Here is a 17312-nt window from a genome sequence, read left to right as displayed (position 1 = left end):
AGAGAGGTAGCCAGCCCTCACCTTTGGCAAAAGGTACTGGCGCCAGCGCTCTTAGGAACAGGAGCAAGTGAAGTGAGGAGAACCAGCGTTAATGTATCCCAGGAAGGGAATGTGGACGAAGAACAACATCCCCCCCACATCTCCCCAAGGAAGTCATGGTGACAGAAAGTCCTGCTCATCTGTTGCCAGGTGCTGTGTGGCAGGCCTGCCTGGCACGAGGCTCCAGGAGGCGATGAGCCCCAGCCAGGGAGCAGAACAGCCAGCCTGGAGACCCCCATCCTCTCTCCGAAGCCTGTATGGACTGCCTGCTTTTGGAGTCACAAAGCAGCCCACTGGTCAGCAAGCAGGGGAGGGGATGACAAAATGGAGCCGGTTCAGGTTTCTGTTTTGTTTTGTTATATTGTTTTTAACCTGACAGCAGTGCCTACAGATTCAATCCATACAAACCCGAAATCACTCCTGTTCCAGAACTGGGATCTGTATGAGCCCACCTCGGACAGAGAGTCCTTCTCACCACAGAGGACGCTGGAAGCTATCCTCCCCGGGGACACAAGTGAATGCCTGAGGATGTTTTAAGAGGCTCATGCTCTTAAAAGGACATTGTCACAGGGCATTTCTTGTGCTCTTCTTGGTGCTTTCAGAAGGCAGCAATGGACCCAGAGGCGCAGCTCTGGGGTCAGAGTCCAGAGGCCCCAGGGCTCCCCTGCCACCCATCAGGTTGCTCTGCCTCCCGCCCTCCACCCCCACACGCGGAGGTGGGTACAGAGATGGTGCTGGAAGACAGGACTCCGCACCAGTCCTTCAATGGGAACAGCGTCGGAGGAGGTGCACCCCCAGGTCCCTGTCCTCAGTGATCATCTCTCTATGCCTAAATTTGTTGATGTTGCCTTCTAAACCTCACGTGTCCCCTTGTCATCCACAGGACATTTTCGTTTCCCAGGAGTGCCGCCCTCCAAAGTCCATTCGCGCTGTGCTCCATTCAGGACACCCGCTCTGGTCCGCAGGCCCCAGCTCCCCACCCCCTCCCCACGGCTCCCCCACATTCCACTCACCATTTCCCGGTCCCGCCACATTGCCTTGACTTTGGGCTGTGCGGTCTTTCCACCTGGAATCTTATTTCCTTCCCTGTCCAGTCACAGGAGTCCAAGCCCACACTGAACCCCCGGTTCGACTGTCCCAGCTTCTGGGACACAGTCTAGGATCGTTGCTGGGGAACCTCCCTGCCCGCCCAGGGCAGGAGTCACCCCTCCCTGGCAGAGCCAGGCCGCCCTGCCCCTGCCGCTCCGGGGCCCCACCATCTGATTGCACAGCTCCCCGACGGCTACACCCCCAGCTCCTCCACGGCAGGTCCTGGGGCTCGCTCAGCTGGAACGTTTAGCATGTGCAAGGTATTTAGATCACTGTCTGTAAAATGAACCAACGAAAAGTCAAACACACTGTAGAAGCTTAAAAAAAAAAAAAAAATCCCCTTCTGGCCATGAGGCTCTAGATCTGGGGAGTGAGGGGCTTGCTTCTGAGCACAAAGAGCGCGAGGGGCTGGCGGGCAGCACGGGGGATGAGGTTCTCCCCAGGCAGATGAGCATGGGGTGGGGTGGGGGCTGAGGATGGTGTTGGCAGCAGGCGAGGAGTGGGACGAGGATGGAGAGGCACCAGCTCCCCATGGGCAAGGCTGCTGCTCCGGGCCGAGGGAGCAGTCCAGCCATGTGCTCCGGGAGGCCCATGCACACCTCTCACCAGAGAACTTCTGGAGAACCCAAAGGAGAGCCAGGCCACAGGCATCCTGACCAGGTTTGTCCGCCGGTATGGGGAGGCAGCAGAGACAGGTGACCAGGGGCCCAGTGAACTCAGAAGCACCTGCCCTGGGATCAGCAGTGGCTCTGGCGGCTGAAGGTCTCCAATGCTTCAGCCGCCTAGAGAGTCTAATGTCACCTCCAGGCACCAGTGGTATTGACCAGAAAGGAGGTCATGGTGAGTGATCCAGAGACGGGAAAATCCCTCCAGGTTCACAGAGACACAGTTACGAAACTCGGGGCCCCTAAGAGCATCTCTGAGCTGGAGCTGGGGGTCCACTTCGGGCCCCGGGGAACTGGGGACAGATTCTCAAGGTTCAGCCCATCCAGGCCTCCTTCAGCTTGGCGCAGAAACACAGAGCTTCCGCACCGCCCCTCCTTACCCTCCAAGAGGCCCAAGCCTCCTCCAGCCTATGGTGTGACGTGCCCTCCGCCCCAGCACAGACTGACGCCAACGTTAAACCTTGTTAAACGCATTGGCCAGGGAACTCTCCCAACCTCTCCAATGCGAAAAGGCCATCTCAGGGCGTGCGCCTTCTAACTAGCATTCCTTCTTGAAATGCAGCAGGTAGCTAGGCCTGGTGTCAGAGGAAGCCATCCCAAAGGGCCCGGGTGTGTGTCCAGCCCTCCCGAGGCTTGTCTTGGGGGGTGCTGGAGGCAGGTGTACACGGCGACGCCTGTCTGCTGTGTGCCACAATAAGGTCCCCCTGGACCAGCCAGCCTCGGGCTGGGATGCCAGAGTGTGAACCCACAGGGAGCAGGAAGGCTTGGATGTAAAAAGGAATAACCTAAAAAAGGCATCTCTCTGAAGCGTCATTTGCACGTGGGCTGAAGTTAAGCTCAGCGTGGAATAAACCACACTCTGCTCAAGAAGGGAAGGCAGAAACCAGGGCAGGGTGCTGCCCCAGACTTAGGCCATGGGCTGCAGAACCATGAGCTCTCTGTGAAGAGCACTCATTCGGGGCCACGAGCATACGGCTCCCATCCTTGGATGAAAACAGACTTTTCACCCCCTGCCCACACAGGGCTGCCAGAAGTGGGCCGAAGAGAGGGGCCAGGAGGGCCTGGGGTCTCCTCTGTCACCAGCGCGTCACTCCCAGCTGCCAGGTTTCTGTTCTCCAGCTCAGCCGCCAGCCTAGGGAGCAGACTGCCTGGTGCGCCCAGAACAGCTTTATGCATGGAAGCCACTGGCACACGAGTGAGCTCAGAGTTCCCTGAAGATGCGGCCCCAGCAGATCCATGCACCCGGGGGGCCTGGACAGCATGCCAGTCACTCCTCAGCTTCAAGGGCCCCCTGTGTGTGGCCCTCTGCTCAAGGCAATGCAGACCAAGGTCACAAGACACAGTCCCCGCACCAACCTGGGGTACTCACTGACTCCCACAGGCATCTGGGTACAGGGGAGAGTGGTTCCATGAACCAGGTGTCTGCCAGGACCAGCAGGGCATTTTTGCAATGACCTTTCCCCGTCTCGTGTAACAACAAACAGCAGAAAGCCCCCAACCCCCTAAGCTTACCCTTGGATAAAGAGACCTAAAGTGGAGCTGTACCAAGTCTGGCCAAAGTCCAAGGCCAGGAAGGAAAAACATGGGCTCAGTGCTTCGGAGAATCTTAACTCTTCTGACAGCTCTAGGCAGTGAGTCAGAGCCCCTCTGAAATGGCAGACGGGGCCAGTGAGGTCACTATCACAAAGACTCCTGCAGCCCTTGGGGGGTCCAAGGCAAGAATGCACCCCCCTTTCTGTGACAGGTGCACTGCTGTACAGAGCTACTCCTGGAGATCCCAGGTTTTGCTAGCCTAGTCCCACCTGTTTGGGATCCCCTGTAAGAGAAAGAGAAGAGCCCCCCTCCTTCGCCATATTTGATATAAGATGGTAATAAGCCACAAAGGGAAGAGAGGAAGGCTCTTCCTCAGCAACCCAGGGCTAATGAAGCCCCCCACCAAGGGCAGCTGCCAGGGGGCCATGGGACCACATGGGCTACGGAGCTGGCGTCATGTTCCTTGTGCCGCAGCGCCCGTCCAGCCTAGGCTGGTGCTTTTAGGCAGGAATATCTCCTCTGCCTTTCAGCTGATGTTCAGAAACCCACCCACAGGCCTCATCCCTGTCCTTCTCTCTGCCTGAGCCACAGACTACCCACGGAAGCTGGGGTGATCCACGGGTCCAATCACAGACACACGCCCTTGAGTGGGCTGGGGATGGGGTCCAGAGGGAAAGGTCTGAATGCGCTTTGCTTCCGCGAGCAACCATTAAATCCCCCCCATACCCAAGGCCTCCCTACTTCAGGGACATGTGCATTCCAGGCCCCTGGCTCACAACCCCCCACCCCCCAGTCTGCGTTTCTACCTCCTCGGGGCATGTTTCTGTGATTCGATCCAAACAGCCCTCTCCGAGCAGAGAGGTTTAGCTCTATGAAGATTCCTAAAGCCACCAGGATAGATGTTCTTGCCAAGACATCTGACAACTGGCCTATTTTTAAAGTTCCAACCAATAATCTTTTAAAAAACACAGCCAAGGAGACAATGACCAAAAAAGTAATGGGGCCAAGATGAGGTTTCTGTTTTCCAAACAAGCCAGAGTCTACCCATCTGAATATATAATAGTTTCCTCAAAGCGGTCCCCTTCGGAGGTCTTGTCCTCCATCCGCGGAGCTGTGTTTGCTCAATACTGGTTTGCAAAGTCCTGTAGAATAGCCTTTGGTTGGCACAGAGCCTTGAGCATAATGTTCCCAAGTGTTCAAGTGGCAGCCCTACGGTGTGCTGGGTTCCCTTTAGGCCCCGGTGGTCCGGAGGTCAACTGAACATGACCTTTCCCGGCAACGTGCTCTGGGCAGAGAAGGGAGGAAGAAAGAAACACTGGATTTTTTGAATACGCACCGACTGGCCTGTGGGCTTTCAGTGTGTTGCCTTTGATACACAGACGCACAAAAGTCCTCTTCAACACAGAGACTGAGAGGCTGAGGGGCTGAGCACTTAGCCAGAGTCACCCACGCTGGAAATGACAGGGCTGGAGGTGGCCTGGGCTGCCGCCCCACCCCCAGCTGCCCACCTCAGCTGCCCTCCCGCCGATTGGCTCAGGGGGGCTCCATCCGCCTCTGCGACCCCGGGTAGGAGCCTGCCACGTGTGTGTCCTATTCCGAGTCTGACATCCAAGTGCCTCCTGTTTACCTTTTCGTCAAGAGCCTTTCGCGAGCCAGGCGGCAGGGAGAGCTTCTCCAGATATGAAACAGGCCTCTTCTGCCCTATTCCCGTCAACGTCGACAGACATGTCCCCAAACACATCTGCACGTACCTCACTTAGTCATAAAGGAGATCAGTCACCGAGACCAGTTCTTACAGGAGCTGAAAGGCAGGAGCAGCCCAGGTGTCCTCGCACAGAAGAGTGGGCGACCCGAGGGGGCCCACACACACCCTGGAATATTACTCAGCCACCAAGAGGAAGGAGGAGCTACTACTGCCGTGACACGGGGAAACCTCTAGGCCTTTGGGCCAAAAGCAGTATTACCCATTGTAAAAATAGATCCCGTGTGATCCCACCGTGGGAGGCACGTGGAGTCAGCCACAGAGTCAGGAAGCAGAATGGTGGTTCTCGGTGGGGGAGGGGAGGGTGGCTGTTACCCTGGGGCTGGGGTTTCTGTGGGGGGAGATGACAAGGTCCTAGAGGTTGATGGTGGTCAGGGTTACACAATGGTGAGAACGCATGCAGTGCCACGAAGTGCAGGTTAAAATGGCTAAAACGGTTAATTTTTTTAAAAAATGTTATTTATTTATTTGACACAGAGAGAGAGAGAGCACAAGCAGGCAGAGAGAGAAGGAGACACAGGCTCTCCACTGAGCAGGGAGCCTGATGAGGGACTTGATCCCAGCAGTCTGGGATCATGACCTGAGCTGAAGGCAGCCACTCAACCGACTGAGCCACCCAGGCTCCCTAAAACGGTTAATTTTAGGTTACGTATATTTTACGGTTTTTAAAACCTAGCTTCTTCTCTTTGGGGGGAAGGATGCACGTTCTTGCCCCCAGAGTTATGGCAGACACTTTTGTACGACCGATTTCATCTACTCTCTTTCCAGCCTCAGGCCATAAGCCCTCTGATGACCTTCAGAGGACCTTCAGGACCCGCAGGCTGTGGCTGGGCGGGTCTGGGGAGGGCTTGGTATGGGTGTGCTAAAACCAGCCCCAGGAAACCCCCGAGTGCTCACGAATGCCTCAGCCTGGGCCTGAATTGAAGGCAGGAAGGGGAGGGTTTAGAATAGCAGACCACCCTCCCCACCAAGCAGCACCTTGCCTGGCGCCTTTGGCCCGATGCAGAGCAGAGCCAAGAATTCTAATAGAGGAGGATGAACAGACACCTGCTCACCTGAAGGCCAGTGTCTTTCGGAAAACTGCTCTGAGGATGACCCAACCCGTAATTACGCCGTCACGCCAAGCACCCTGTCTACACTGCCCCCTCTCTCCCCACCACGTCATTGTACTGAATGAGTTCAAGTTTCAAGGACCCCAAACCAAAAACCAAGCATGGAGCAGCAAAGGGAGCCGCCCTAGCTCTCAGGGGCCCCCATCCTGAAGGCCCAGCCCCCCTCCCCCGCCGCTGGCCTCCAAAGCACTATGTTCTGGCCTCGAAGCCCCAGCAGGCTAGTAACCAAAGGCCAGTGGGGAGCAGTAACAGCCCTGAGGAGATGGGGACAAAAGGCCTACAAGGGGATTAGTGCTCATTGCTGCGCGCAAGGCGCTGTACCTTTATTCCTCACGGAGCCTTCACATCCTGGGATTGTCACTTTTTTTTTTTTTTTTGGATTGTCACATTTTTAAGAAGAAATTCAGCAATACGCTACCGGGCAGAGAGCTAGGATCCCCCATGAGTCATCTGACCCCGAAGTTTACACTCTTTCTAGGACGCTCAGTGGCCTTTCAGAATGAGCTGTTCTGGGTGTTTTTTGTTTGTTTTGTTTTGTTGGTTTGGGGTTTTTTGGGGTTGGGGGGAATCCCAAAGTTCTCCAAGTTTTCCACAGACCGTGGCCCAGACCAATTTCCCATCTGGGTAAAAAGAACATGATTATCCCAGGGCTACGTCCCAAGTCACGTGCGGTGGTGGGAAGAGATCTCACAAACACAAGTCCCAAAGCCTCTTTAAATAAATAAGAAAGTGGAAATCACTTTTTAAAGGGGTTAAGTTTCAGCAGAAAGCGCTCTGGCTCCCCAGCCTGGAATCCTTAACGTAAACCGGAGCGGATGCTCCCCACCCTGCACCCCGCGGCCAAGGCTGGGTCGGCTCCTCCGAAACCTGCGACCTCAGGCCTAGTCCAGGGCTCTCCATGCTGGCCGTGTCCGCTTGCAGCCTCCTCAAACCGCCTCCTGGCTTACCCTCAGGAAAGAGAGCTGGAAATGCCTGTCGTTCAAGCGATTTATCCTTGACTGTAGCGTTATCAAAGCCCAAAGTAGCCACGGAAATCTTTAGGTTTCAGGAACATGTTAACTTCTTTAATCGGAGAGAAGGAAGGAAGGAAGGAGGTGAGGAGGTATGCAACAAGCCTGTTTTATGTGTTTTTATCAACATGAACACTCTTTCATGTCTCCTTTCCTCTTTTTCCAATGAACATCAGCAATCAGTAGACAATCAAGTCTCCACAGCTGGCTCCTGAGTCCACAGCTCTGGTCTTGACCTGGGCTGGGGTTGGGGGTGGGGGGCTGGGGGGAGCACAGCAGCAAAAGCCCTGATGAGCTGCTCCAGGCCCACCTGTCGCAGTGCCTGGCTGGTTGGGGAACAAAGCAGTGTCTAGTCCTGATCTGGGTGCCGCTTCTTTGCGGGAACCTCGGAGCCCGTCACAGTGACACCCCGCATCAGAGTCTTCTGGGGACCTTCTGGGGGCGGACAGCCCCAAGCCCTGTTTGCTCAGAAGGGGACTGAATGCGTGCTGAGCGTGGAGGTGGGAGATGCTAAGACTGGACAGCCTCGGGCTACTGGGGCCCCTCCACCAACCCCCCCACCCAGAGGCCTCACCTGAGCACACTGGGAGTGCAGAGATGACCCACGCTGAGAGGCACGGTGGCAGAGTTTAATTTCTGCACTTAAGAACCACTTCCTATGTGGGTCTAGAGACCTCTGCCTGCTCTTACCCGGCCTTTCACCGGGACCCACTGTAAGCAGTGATATCACGAGATGCCCGTTATGCCCCCCCAACACACTCTTGCACATGCATGTGCACACACACACACACACAGGTAACCGAAGTCTCGCAAACCAGGACATCGCACTGCTCTGTGCAGAGCCCTCTGAGAGGTCCATTCTGCACTCCTGCATGATCACCCACTGGCTATGACCACGGGATTCTGACCCCATTACAGGGTCACCATCTGTGGTTTCACCACTGCTGTGAAGGCTCCTGCAGCCAGTCCCACCTTTCCAAGCTAACCTCGTGGGCTGACAGCATGGGTCAGACCGAACGTACCCATCAGGGGTTGGTGTCTAGCCCATTCCCCGGTTCTGGACAACCCCTACTTCCCCACAGAGCCCCATACCGGTGCTCTGAGAATTCACACCATCTGGAGGCCCTGTCCCTGTGGGTTCCCCCAGCACACACAGCTCGCTTTCTTTGTCTTCAAGGGCAGCCATGAAAGACCTCAACTGTGTGTTCCCAGAACCATTGATAGCAGCCTTTAAGACAGCGCGGAGGATGGGAGAAGGGTCAGAAGACTAAAGATGGGTAAATATTTGTCTCCTGCTTTTTGCTACACTGGACTCTGGAAGTTTCTGCCGGTTGGATTATAGAACAAGTGATTTGTGAACATTTACAGGGAAGAGCAAAAGTCACTGACAGTCTAAATGGGTTCAGTAAGGAAACGTCTCAACAAATCAATCTCATTTCTTCTTCTGCAGCAAGCTATAAAACCAGAAAGAATACCACGGGGAACGTGTTTGGATCTCCTCGAGTTACACGAGAAAACAGACATGATTCCGCATCAGAGTGGGGCTGCACAATTTTGAAGGAATCTGAGCTACACTCTGGAGGCGGCTGATTCCAGATCGTTCATTAGGAACCTTGAGGAATGCCTCTTGGAGGATCCCAGAAGGTTCCTTGCTGAGTCTAATCCTGGTTAACCTCTCTGTTGCTGACTCCTCTGACGGGTGAATGAGCAGCTGAAGTCCTGACTGGGGTAGAGTGCCTTTGATCATGACTGATAAGAGGCCTTCACAGTTCTTCCAAGGCCATCTGTGTAGCTCACTTCATTCCAGCCTTCCAAGGCAGGGGGCCACGTCTCATTAAACTCAGGATTTCTCAGTGTCTGCCAGGTTGACATTCTGCAGGGAGGACTTCTTTGCTCCTCCACCTACTGTAAAAGGTTAGCATAGCTACACCCCTTGCCTTGCCACACAAAATGCCAGTAGCGCTCTCCTTACAGCTGTGATGGAAAAAGAGGTCTCCAGACATTGTCAAATGTCCTGGGTGGGGGTCAAAAACACCCTGGTTGAAACCCAAGGTCTTGGTCAAGGTCCAGAGTTAAAAAGGTGCTGGGCCAGTTTCTGAATCCAAGGCTCACTTCTTCCTACGCTCTCAAAAAAGCTGGGAGGAATGATGAATAAGACGAATCCTAGAAATCAAGACTCAGAATGATCTTGACTGAAGTGCCAGGCCAGTATCAATAAGAAAAGAGCCCTAAGGTGCTGGTGTGGCAGCAGTTAGGGACGGCTGACTGCAGGGGAAGGGACGGGGGTCAGACTCCAGCGCACGGGCAGCAGTCCTGGCATCTTCCCCCAGCCCCAACCCAGCCCCTCCTTGCCCACGGCAGCCGACCCCCAGACACTTGCAGACCCCTCACTTCCCCTGGAGAGCCTGCCTCTGCCCCAGCCTCACCCTGCCCTTTTGAGGAGGCCGCTGGGCAGTAAACTGGCAGACAGATGGCAGGAAGGAAGAGAGGCGACAGGGAGGGAGGGGTCTGGGGAGAAGCGTGGGTGGGGAGTGGAGAACCCCGGGCAGGGCCCACAACGGGGGGTGAGGCCCGCAGGCACCCCAGGGAGGATAAGGACGAAGCAAGGAAGAAGGCAGGGCAGAGGAAATGCAAAGGGGCCCAGACCAGGAAGAGGGGGACAGAAGGAAACAGAGCAGGGGGAGGGCTGGCCTCACCCCAGCCTCTCCCCAGCCCCCAATTCTCATTCCCACCTATACTGTTGCCCTCTCCCCTGCTCGTCCCGCTCCTCCTCCAGAGCACCTGCTGAGCCCAATACCCACCCAGGAACGTCCCACCTGGGAGCCTTTGGAATCCAATACACTTGGTTAAAATCCTGGCTCTACCCGTTAGTGGGATTTGGAGCCAATTATTCAATCTCTCAGGGCCCTAGTTTCCGTGTCTAGGAATGGAATACAATAATACCACCTTCCTAGTTCTGCTCATGGGATTAAATGAGAATTAGATCTCTGGGCAAGTGTGCGCTGGTAGCTAGCATCACTTACAACGGGAGGCCCCGGTGGGCCAACCGGGACTGTGTGTCACTACCCTGAAAGTCAGCCTCGCCTGCGACAAGGTGCAGGCTCTCAGAGAATGCAGGCCGGGCCCGTACTGTCTCTTCTCTTTCCCGAGGACACCACTTTCTCATTGGGAGCATACGCTGCTACTATGTCTCAGGGTCCCTTTGGTGACAAAGTGGCCATTAAAGATAACAGACTCCCTTCAGAGAATTGAGGGCCGGCAACAGCAATGAGAAACATCCACAACGCGAAAGGTTAACATCCGGTGAGGGCCCTGAAGAGTTTCTAAGTATTTGTCACACCGAGTAAGGTCACAGAATCTGAGAGCTGAGACCCCACTGAAACGAGGTGGCCTGGGCCTCCCCAGGAGAACTGAGTACTGTGGGTAGCTTCCCCACCTCCTTTAGTGGGGCTGGACACCCCTTGTGCCCACTCCCAGGAATACGTCCCAGGCATGATCACACTCAGTGGTGCCAGTCTCCTACGGGAAGGATGGGGACAATGTCCCCAATTAAAGAGAGGACATATCCTGATGTTCGTTCATCCAGACCTCCTGGGAACAAACCATACACTAAACAAACTGGTTTGCTCGAATTCGGAGGTGTTATTGTATGAGAGCAACTAAATACGGCCCATTGGACCAGAAGACACAGGCAAACACAATTCAAAGCTGGTAGGTCCAGGAACAAACCCACTGAGTTCAGGCTGTGTGCCCGTCACAACTTACTTAACCTTTTGGGATCTGTTTCCTGGTCTGACGGATGACGAGGATCGACGCAAGGCATGATGCATTTAGTCTTTGGCCAACAGTCAACAAACATGAGGTGTCTTTCCTCTTTCCACCCCCCAAGAAGCAAATCTGAAAACATCCCAAGTACACAGTGCAGAAAACACGAGAAAGAGTATGTCCCCCTTTCAGGCAAGTGAGCGCTGCAAAGGAGAGTTGGGTAGCGAGGGAAATGGTTTCCTCCTCTCGCCGCCCCTTGGCCTGAAGTCAGGTGGGGGGAATCCCTCTGCACCTGATTACCCAACTCAGCAAACTGGGCTGCCATGAACACACCTGGAACCAGCCATGCCCCATGCCAGAGAGCTCAGCAAGGGCCCAGGTGGTGGGTGGTTCTCCCGGGTGACCTCACACAGCCCTGGGCGGTTAGGACAGAGAGGTGAAGGGCTCCTCACTCTGAGCGCTCAAGAGGGAGAGTAACCCCCAAAACCAAGGCCCAAAGGGAAGGCAGAATTTGCCAATATAACCAGCCCCTGCTACGCGCTCCCCAGCAAAAGTGCCTTCCCTGCACCCAGAAGAGCTAAAGCATCTCTCCAGAGATTGCTCCAGGGGAGGGTTCTCGGACTCTCTGTCAGGGCAAGCAAGAAGAGCCAGCAGATGTGCCTTCACCCCTGGCTGCTAAGGGGTCTCCGAGAGGCAGGAGCCCTCTCTTGGGGCAGCCCCAGGGGTGGGGCTCGGGAACGACGCTCTGGAGACCGCGCACCCGGGACGCTAGCCAGGGGCAGGCCAGCTCTGTGGGCTGAAAGCAACTTTGGGGTTGTCTGGACAATCGGCTGCTCAAATGGTTTTCTGTCCCCTAAATGTCACGGGGATAACTGTCAAGGAGCCAGAGGGCCCACCCGCCTTGCCCACCAGCCAGAGCCCCCAGCACAGTGCTGGCTTATGGCGGGCAGCTGGGACATCTTGGCTGATGCAAAAGCTGAGAAAGGTCCCGGGATCCTTAGGGCCCCTAAAGCAGTTACAACTCCTTTCTGGAGTGAACACAGCTGACCCGAGGGCCCAGGGCACAGGGGTCAAGAGCCTCCGCTAAATGCACGTGGGCTCTCCCTGGCAGCGGAAAGGTGCGTACCTCTGCATTTCCTTCTGCCTCTCCTGGACTCAGAGTGGGGCCCAGCTAGAACTCGCCTGGAAAGGACAAGAGGCCTAGGGGACAGGCACTGCTCCCTCACAGGTGAATGGGTCATTACCAATCCACCAGCAGCTGGAGAAGAATGGCAAAGCAAGACTTTTCCTCCGGGAGGTCCAGCCCAATGCGAAGGAGCCGCTGACTGAGGTCAGAGCAGGAAGAGGAAGAGCATCATCGGCAGGCGGTTCTGGAAAGCAGCATCACCGATGAGGCAGGCTTTCACCGCTCAGCTCCGGACCTGGCTTCTGCTCCGTTCAGCTGACTCAGGACTCACTCATCTGCTGACAGTCTGCAGCCAGAGCCCCGGGCTGCTGCCTCGTCCAGCCTGTCGCCCTTACTTGATGAAGAAGTCTGAGTTCGGCAGCTCAGGGAAAAGCTGGAAAGCCAGCATCAATCTGGAGTCATCAGGAAGCTGCACTGGGGAAGGCCTAGGGAAGAGCAGATGGCCAGGAGCACTGCCTCCTGGTCTCCTCGGGCTCGGTGACCTCGGCACGGCCCTTCGGCCTCCTCTCCCTCCCACCATCCCCTATAAGGAACAGCCTTGGCTTTCTTCTTTTTAAAAAGATTTTATTTGAGAGAAAGAGAGAGAGAGAGAGAGGGAGCAAGGAGGAGCAGAGGAAGAGGGAGAAGCAGGCTCCCCGCCGAGCAGGGAGCCCGCCGCAGAACTCAATCCCAGAATCCTGATCATGACCTGAGCCAAAGGCAGACACTTCACTGCCTGAGCCCCCCAGTTAGAAAACCCTTGGCTTTCTAACATGCCGACAGTAAGGACCCATGAGACCAGGAGGGCAGGAAAGTGTCAGCCAAAGGGCATGTACCCACGGGGCCATCTGTTGAGCAGTGTCCTGGTCAGAGTGACAGGAGGGCACAACAGGACCCTGCGAACAGGACCTGAGGTTCCTGGTGCTGCCAGGGCCCTTGTGTACCACTGATGACGTCCACTCCAGAATCTAACAGTCTGTCTTAGGAGGCACAGGAGGGCACAGCCCTTAAGGGCCCAGACTCTGGTGCCAGGTGGCCTATGTTCACATTCTAGAATTTTCTCACACTTGAGAAGCTACTCAACCTGCCTCTGTTTCCTCACTTGCAGAAGAGTTACGTGAACAATGCTTCCCTCACAAGGCATTTGTGAGGACTGCAGAAGCTACAATGTTTGAGCATTTAGCATGCTGCCCATGTAATGGGCACTCGACAGGTAGCCGTTCTCATCTGTTGGCTCTGAGAGATGCCCTTGCTGGGAGACTCCCCACGGCACCTGGTGCAGCACAGCCTCGTTTGTGTAAAAACAAAACAATCAGTACCACTTACCATGTGGGCGAGGCACTTTACACAGACCCAAGGCAGGACAGATTATCACAGAAGATGAGTATCTTGCCTAAAATGGTATTAGTAACTGCCCAGGCCAGGATGGAAACTCAGCCTTGCACTACAGAGTCTGCCTCTTCTTCCCATCGGCTAACCTGCCTTGCCTGCTGAACACAACCTCCTCTGCACAGGGCAGAGAGGGGGCCCATACAGCAGCCAAGCAAGAGAGAACGAACACAAAAGGAGAAGGTGAGGGGCGTCAGAAGAAATTCACTATCCTCTACAGGTCTGTGTCTTTCTTTGGACCTAGGTTAGTCACCTGCAGCTTACTTACCCACTGCCCCTGGGTTTTTAAAAAAAATTTTTTTTATTTTTTAAAGATTGTATTTATTTATGAGAAAGAGAGATATATCACAAGTAGGCAAAGCAGGAGGCAGAGAGAGTGGGAAGCAAGCTCCCTGCTGAGCAGAGAGCCCGATGTGGGGCTCCATCCCAGGACCCTGAGATCATGACCTGAGACGAAGGCAGAGGCTGAACCCACTGACCCACCCAGGTGCGCCTTCCCCGGGGTTTTTAGATCACACAGGGCATCACAGGGTTGCACACAGCACCTTTGAGAAGACACAGTGACGGAAACCACGGGGCAGCAGGGCAGTTGGAAACTGGGACTGTGGACATAAATGGGGATAAGCCTTCTCGAGAAGCCCCAGCTGATTCTTCAAGTGAACACACCTCCAAGAACCTCATACATTCTTGGCACTTGGATCGGAAGCCAGTCTGTGCAGGCCTGCGAGGCTTCCTGCTAGATCTGCCCAACTCCCGATGCTAGAAGAAGGATCACTTCTGCCAAGAAAGGACCAGCCCAACAGGAGGACTCCGACCAGGCTCTGGATGCTCTATGGTCTTGCTAATGGCTCTACTTCAGAAAGTTGACTTTTCCCATTTTCTCCAAGGACCTCAGGTCTTAAGCTCCACAGATGCAGAAGACCCGCTCAGTATAGTGTCTGCGTGGCCAGGATTAGTAGGGCTACGGAGCCTTGCCAAAGCCCGCTGCTGGCTGGGCCTGAAACACCGCAGGGGGCCCTCCCAGACTCCCCCCCAGTTGGGATAACAGGGCTCAATGTCACAATCCACCGAACCCTGCCACCCGACCTCACAGCATCAGCACCGAAACACTCCTGAGTTCTGTTGGACAGTCAGTGCCAAATAGCCATTTCCGCTCACCTCACCAACTGCTCCTTTTATCAGAAATCTTCCTCCCCCCTCTCCTCTAACACTCCCTGCACACCCAGCCAGGCTCAGAAAAGGCGGGAAATACTTCCCTAACACTAGAGAAAATACCTGGGAGCAGAAGGAAACAAGAACACCTGCACCTTGTGTATGTTAAGCAGGGAAACTACCTCCAAACAAAAAGACCCAGGCGATGGGCCCCCTATTGCACCACAGTGAGGCACCCCCAGAACCACCTTGCTCTTCTTAGGGCCTCACGATCCGTCTCGCAAACAGGCAGGATACCTGGCGTCACCGGCCACACTCACACGGAGACCACAGCCCAAGGGCCATCAGCGGACTCCAGGAAATCCAAGCGCTGCACTGGGGCCTGGGCAGGCGGCGGTAAAGCCCCCTGAGCGGGACCCTGCCCTCGGGGAGACTGGACAGGAGGCCGCGGGAAGGCTGGGTCACTGCAGCCAACGGGGAGCACATTTCGGGGGCGCATTTTCCTACGACTGGCCCTTACCCCGGCCCCCGGTCTCAAGGGACCAGGACTGGAAACGACCTTACTCCTTTCTAATCACTCCCCGCGGAGGGAGAAGCTGAGCAGCCGTGTCCCTGCGAGAGGTGGTTTAATGTCACGACAGTAAAATCCCGCAGCCAAACATGCCCTGTTTCAGCAACTTCCACACTGAGGTGTGACAAAGAGCCGAGGGCTGAGCGGGCACGTCTGAGCCACGGGGAGCGGCCGTGAAGACATAGGGGACAGTGCCGGGTAGGGGGCAGGTGCGCGCAGAGCCCCCGGCCCCGCCTGCACCGCCGCCCCTGCCCCAGAGCAGCGGCCTGCGGCCCTGCAGCCCTCCGCGGGTCGGGAATTCCGGAGTCAGGGTACGCGGGCCAACCAGCGACCCCAGTGCCTTCCAACCCGAGGGGTCCCCGCCCCTCCCTCGTCCCACCGCCCACGCGCGGAAGCCCAGCCTGCACTGCGCCGCCGCCTCCCAGCATGCTCGGCGGCGGGGGCGCGCGCCCGCGCGGTCACGTGACGACCCGCCGGCCGGCCGGCGGCGCGAGATCACGTGACAGGCCCGGCCACCGCCCCCTCCGGGGTCTGGGGGGCCGCGCAACGTTTGTAGTGTGCCGTGCAGATGTCTGTGGCGTCCCCACCGTCGGTGGGCTAGCAGCCCCCTCGTTTCAGGCCACGTGGGCCGAATTACTCAACGAGTCCTTCTCAGTGCCTCCGAGTCCCGAGGCTGCGTGGGTGGTGGGTGCTGCTGCGAGCCCCAGTGAGGCCAGAGACGCGCACCCACAACCCTGATCCTGTCTCTCGGATCACACAGCCCTGCAAAGGCCTTGGGCTGCAGATTTGCGTTGCGGGGGGGAGGAATAAGGCTTGCTCACTGCCTCCCCCGACTCCCCCACACACACCCCATGGTCTTGGGAGAAGCCCAGCTTAGGCTGAAGTCAACATTCTTTGCCGTGTAAAAAATGGAGCCAGGAAACCAATGAGTAGAATAAACATTAACAGCACAAGCACCTCAGAAAAATCTGTTCAGCGTGCCCCAAGATACCAATGACCAATTATTAACTCCGCATACGTTAACTCTTTTAAACATCATTGTGTCATCTGGGCTAACCACACCCCAAGAGCCAGCAGAACTGGTCCAAGTGGTGCCCATATCCTTAGAGGAGTGAAGCTGGAGGAAAAAAACCCTGCTAGTTTTTTCCCCCCCTGGGTCATTATGAAAATGTGAATGAAATTCGTCTTCCTGAGAGGTTTTGTGGGGAAATGCAACATTGTGTCACTCTGGAGAAACAAACAGAAAGACTGTGACAAATGTCCTGGAGGCAAACAACAGGACCCAGAGAGAGTTCACACTGGCTTGAAACAAAACAGTGCATCCTTCTGGCAACCTTAACCTCCAGCCTTTTTTTTTTTTTCCAGAGACTGTTGGCTACTTAAACGTTCCCTGATGGGTAGCAGCACAGTGCCCAGGCCAGTGTGAGGGCCTCAGCCTTTGCAGGCCACACCGGACAGCTTGAGTTGGAACTTCATTTGAAACCTGGAATTGGAATACATTTTCATTTGAAACCTGGAATTGGAATACATTTTCTTAAAGTTGTTGACTCCTTGACAGCACTATGACCCAAACGCCTCATCCAACTTAAGAGTTGGGAAGGAGAGCTACCAAGCAAGACTGTTTGCAGGGCTCTTAAAAAGAATCACAGCCTGACTCCTGCTTGGTCCAAAGTGTTCCATGTTCAGAGAAACAGCACAACACCAGTCACTATGGTAAAAGCAGACCCCAGGCTCCCTGCACCCGGTTACTCTCCAAACCGCAGAATCAGTCCAAAATTTCATAGAAGACTGAGCAGTGAAGTCCTCTACTTCTTACCCCAACTTTTACAGAAACCTGGCAGTGAGAGGGAGGGAAGAGATTTCACAAACAGAAAATTAGGGTTTACAACTCTGATTCTCTCCCCCTGCCTTCTGTGTCCTGTCAACTTCCTGAGTGAAATCCAAATATTCCGAAGCACGTCTGTGCCTATATGCGCACATCCCTCCGGCCTCCGACCAGAAAGACCTGTATCTGTGACTGCCTCCACCCCTATTCCAAGAGGCTGGGCTGGCCTCAATGC

At 55.4% G+C, this 17312-nt stretch overlaps 1 protein-coding gene across 4 annotated transcripts in view; it reads right to left on the bottom strand.

The window, feature by feature from the left end:
* ITPKB (inositol-trisphosphate 3-kinase B) overlaps positions 1 to 17312 on the bottom strand; it is an 87195-nt gene that overhangs the window by 40910 nt on the left and 28973 nt on the right. Inside the window, exon 1 of one of the 4 annotated variants that reach the window (XM_082704421.1) lies at positions 1053 to 1271. The exons of the other annotated variants lie outside the window; for them this stretch is intronic. Within the exon in view, the coding sequence (XP_082560547.1) occupies positions 1053 to 1073 (21 nt within the window). The 5' untranslated portion in view covers positions 1074 to 1271. Of the gene's footprint in view, positions 1 to 1052; positions 1272 to 17312 lie in introns of those variants that run through there. 4 annotated transcript variants of the gene reach the window in all.

The sequence above is a fragment of the Mustela nivalis genome (genome assembly GCF_964662115.1).
Source record: "Mustela nivalis genome assembly, chromosome: 16".
NCBI classification, from domain to species: Eukaryota; Metazoa; Chordata; class Mammalia; order Carnivora; family Mustelidae; genus Mustela; species Mustela nivalis.
The sequence above is the reverse complement of the archived record's forward strand: the minus strand, read 5'-3'. Positions and strand labels throughout refer to the sequence as shown.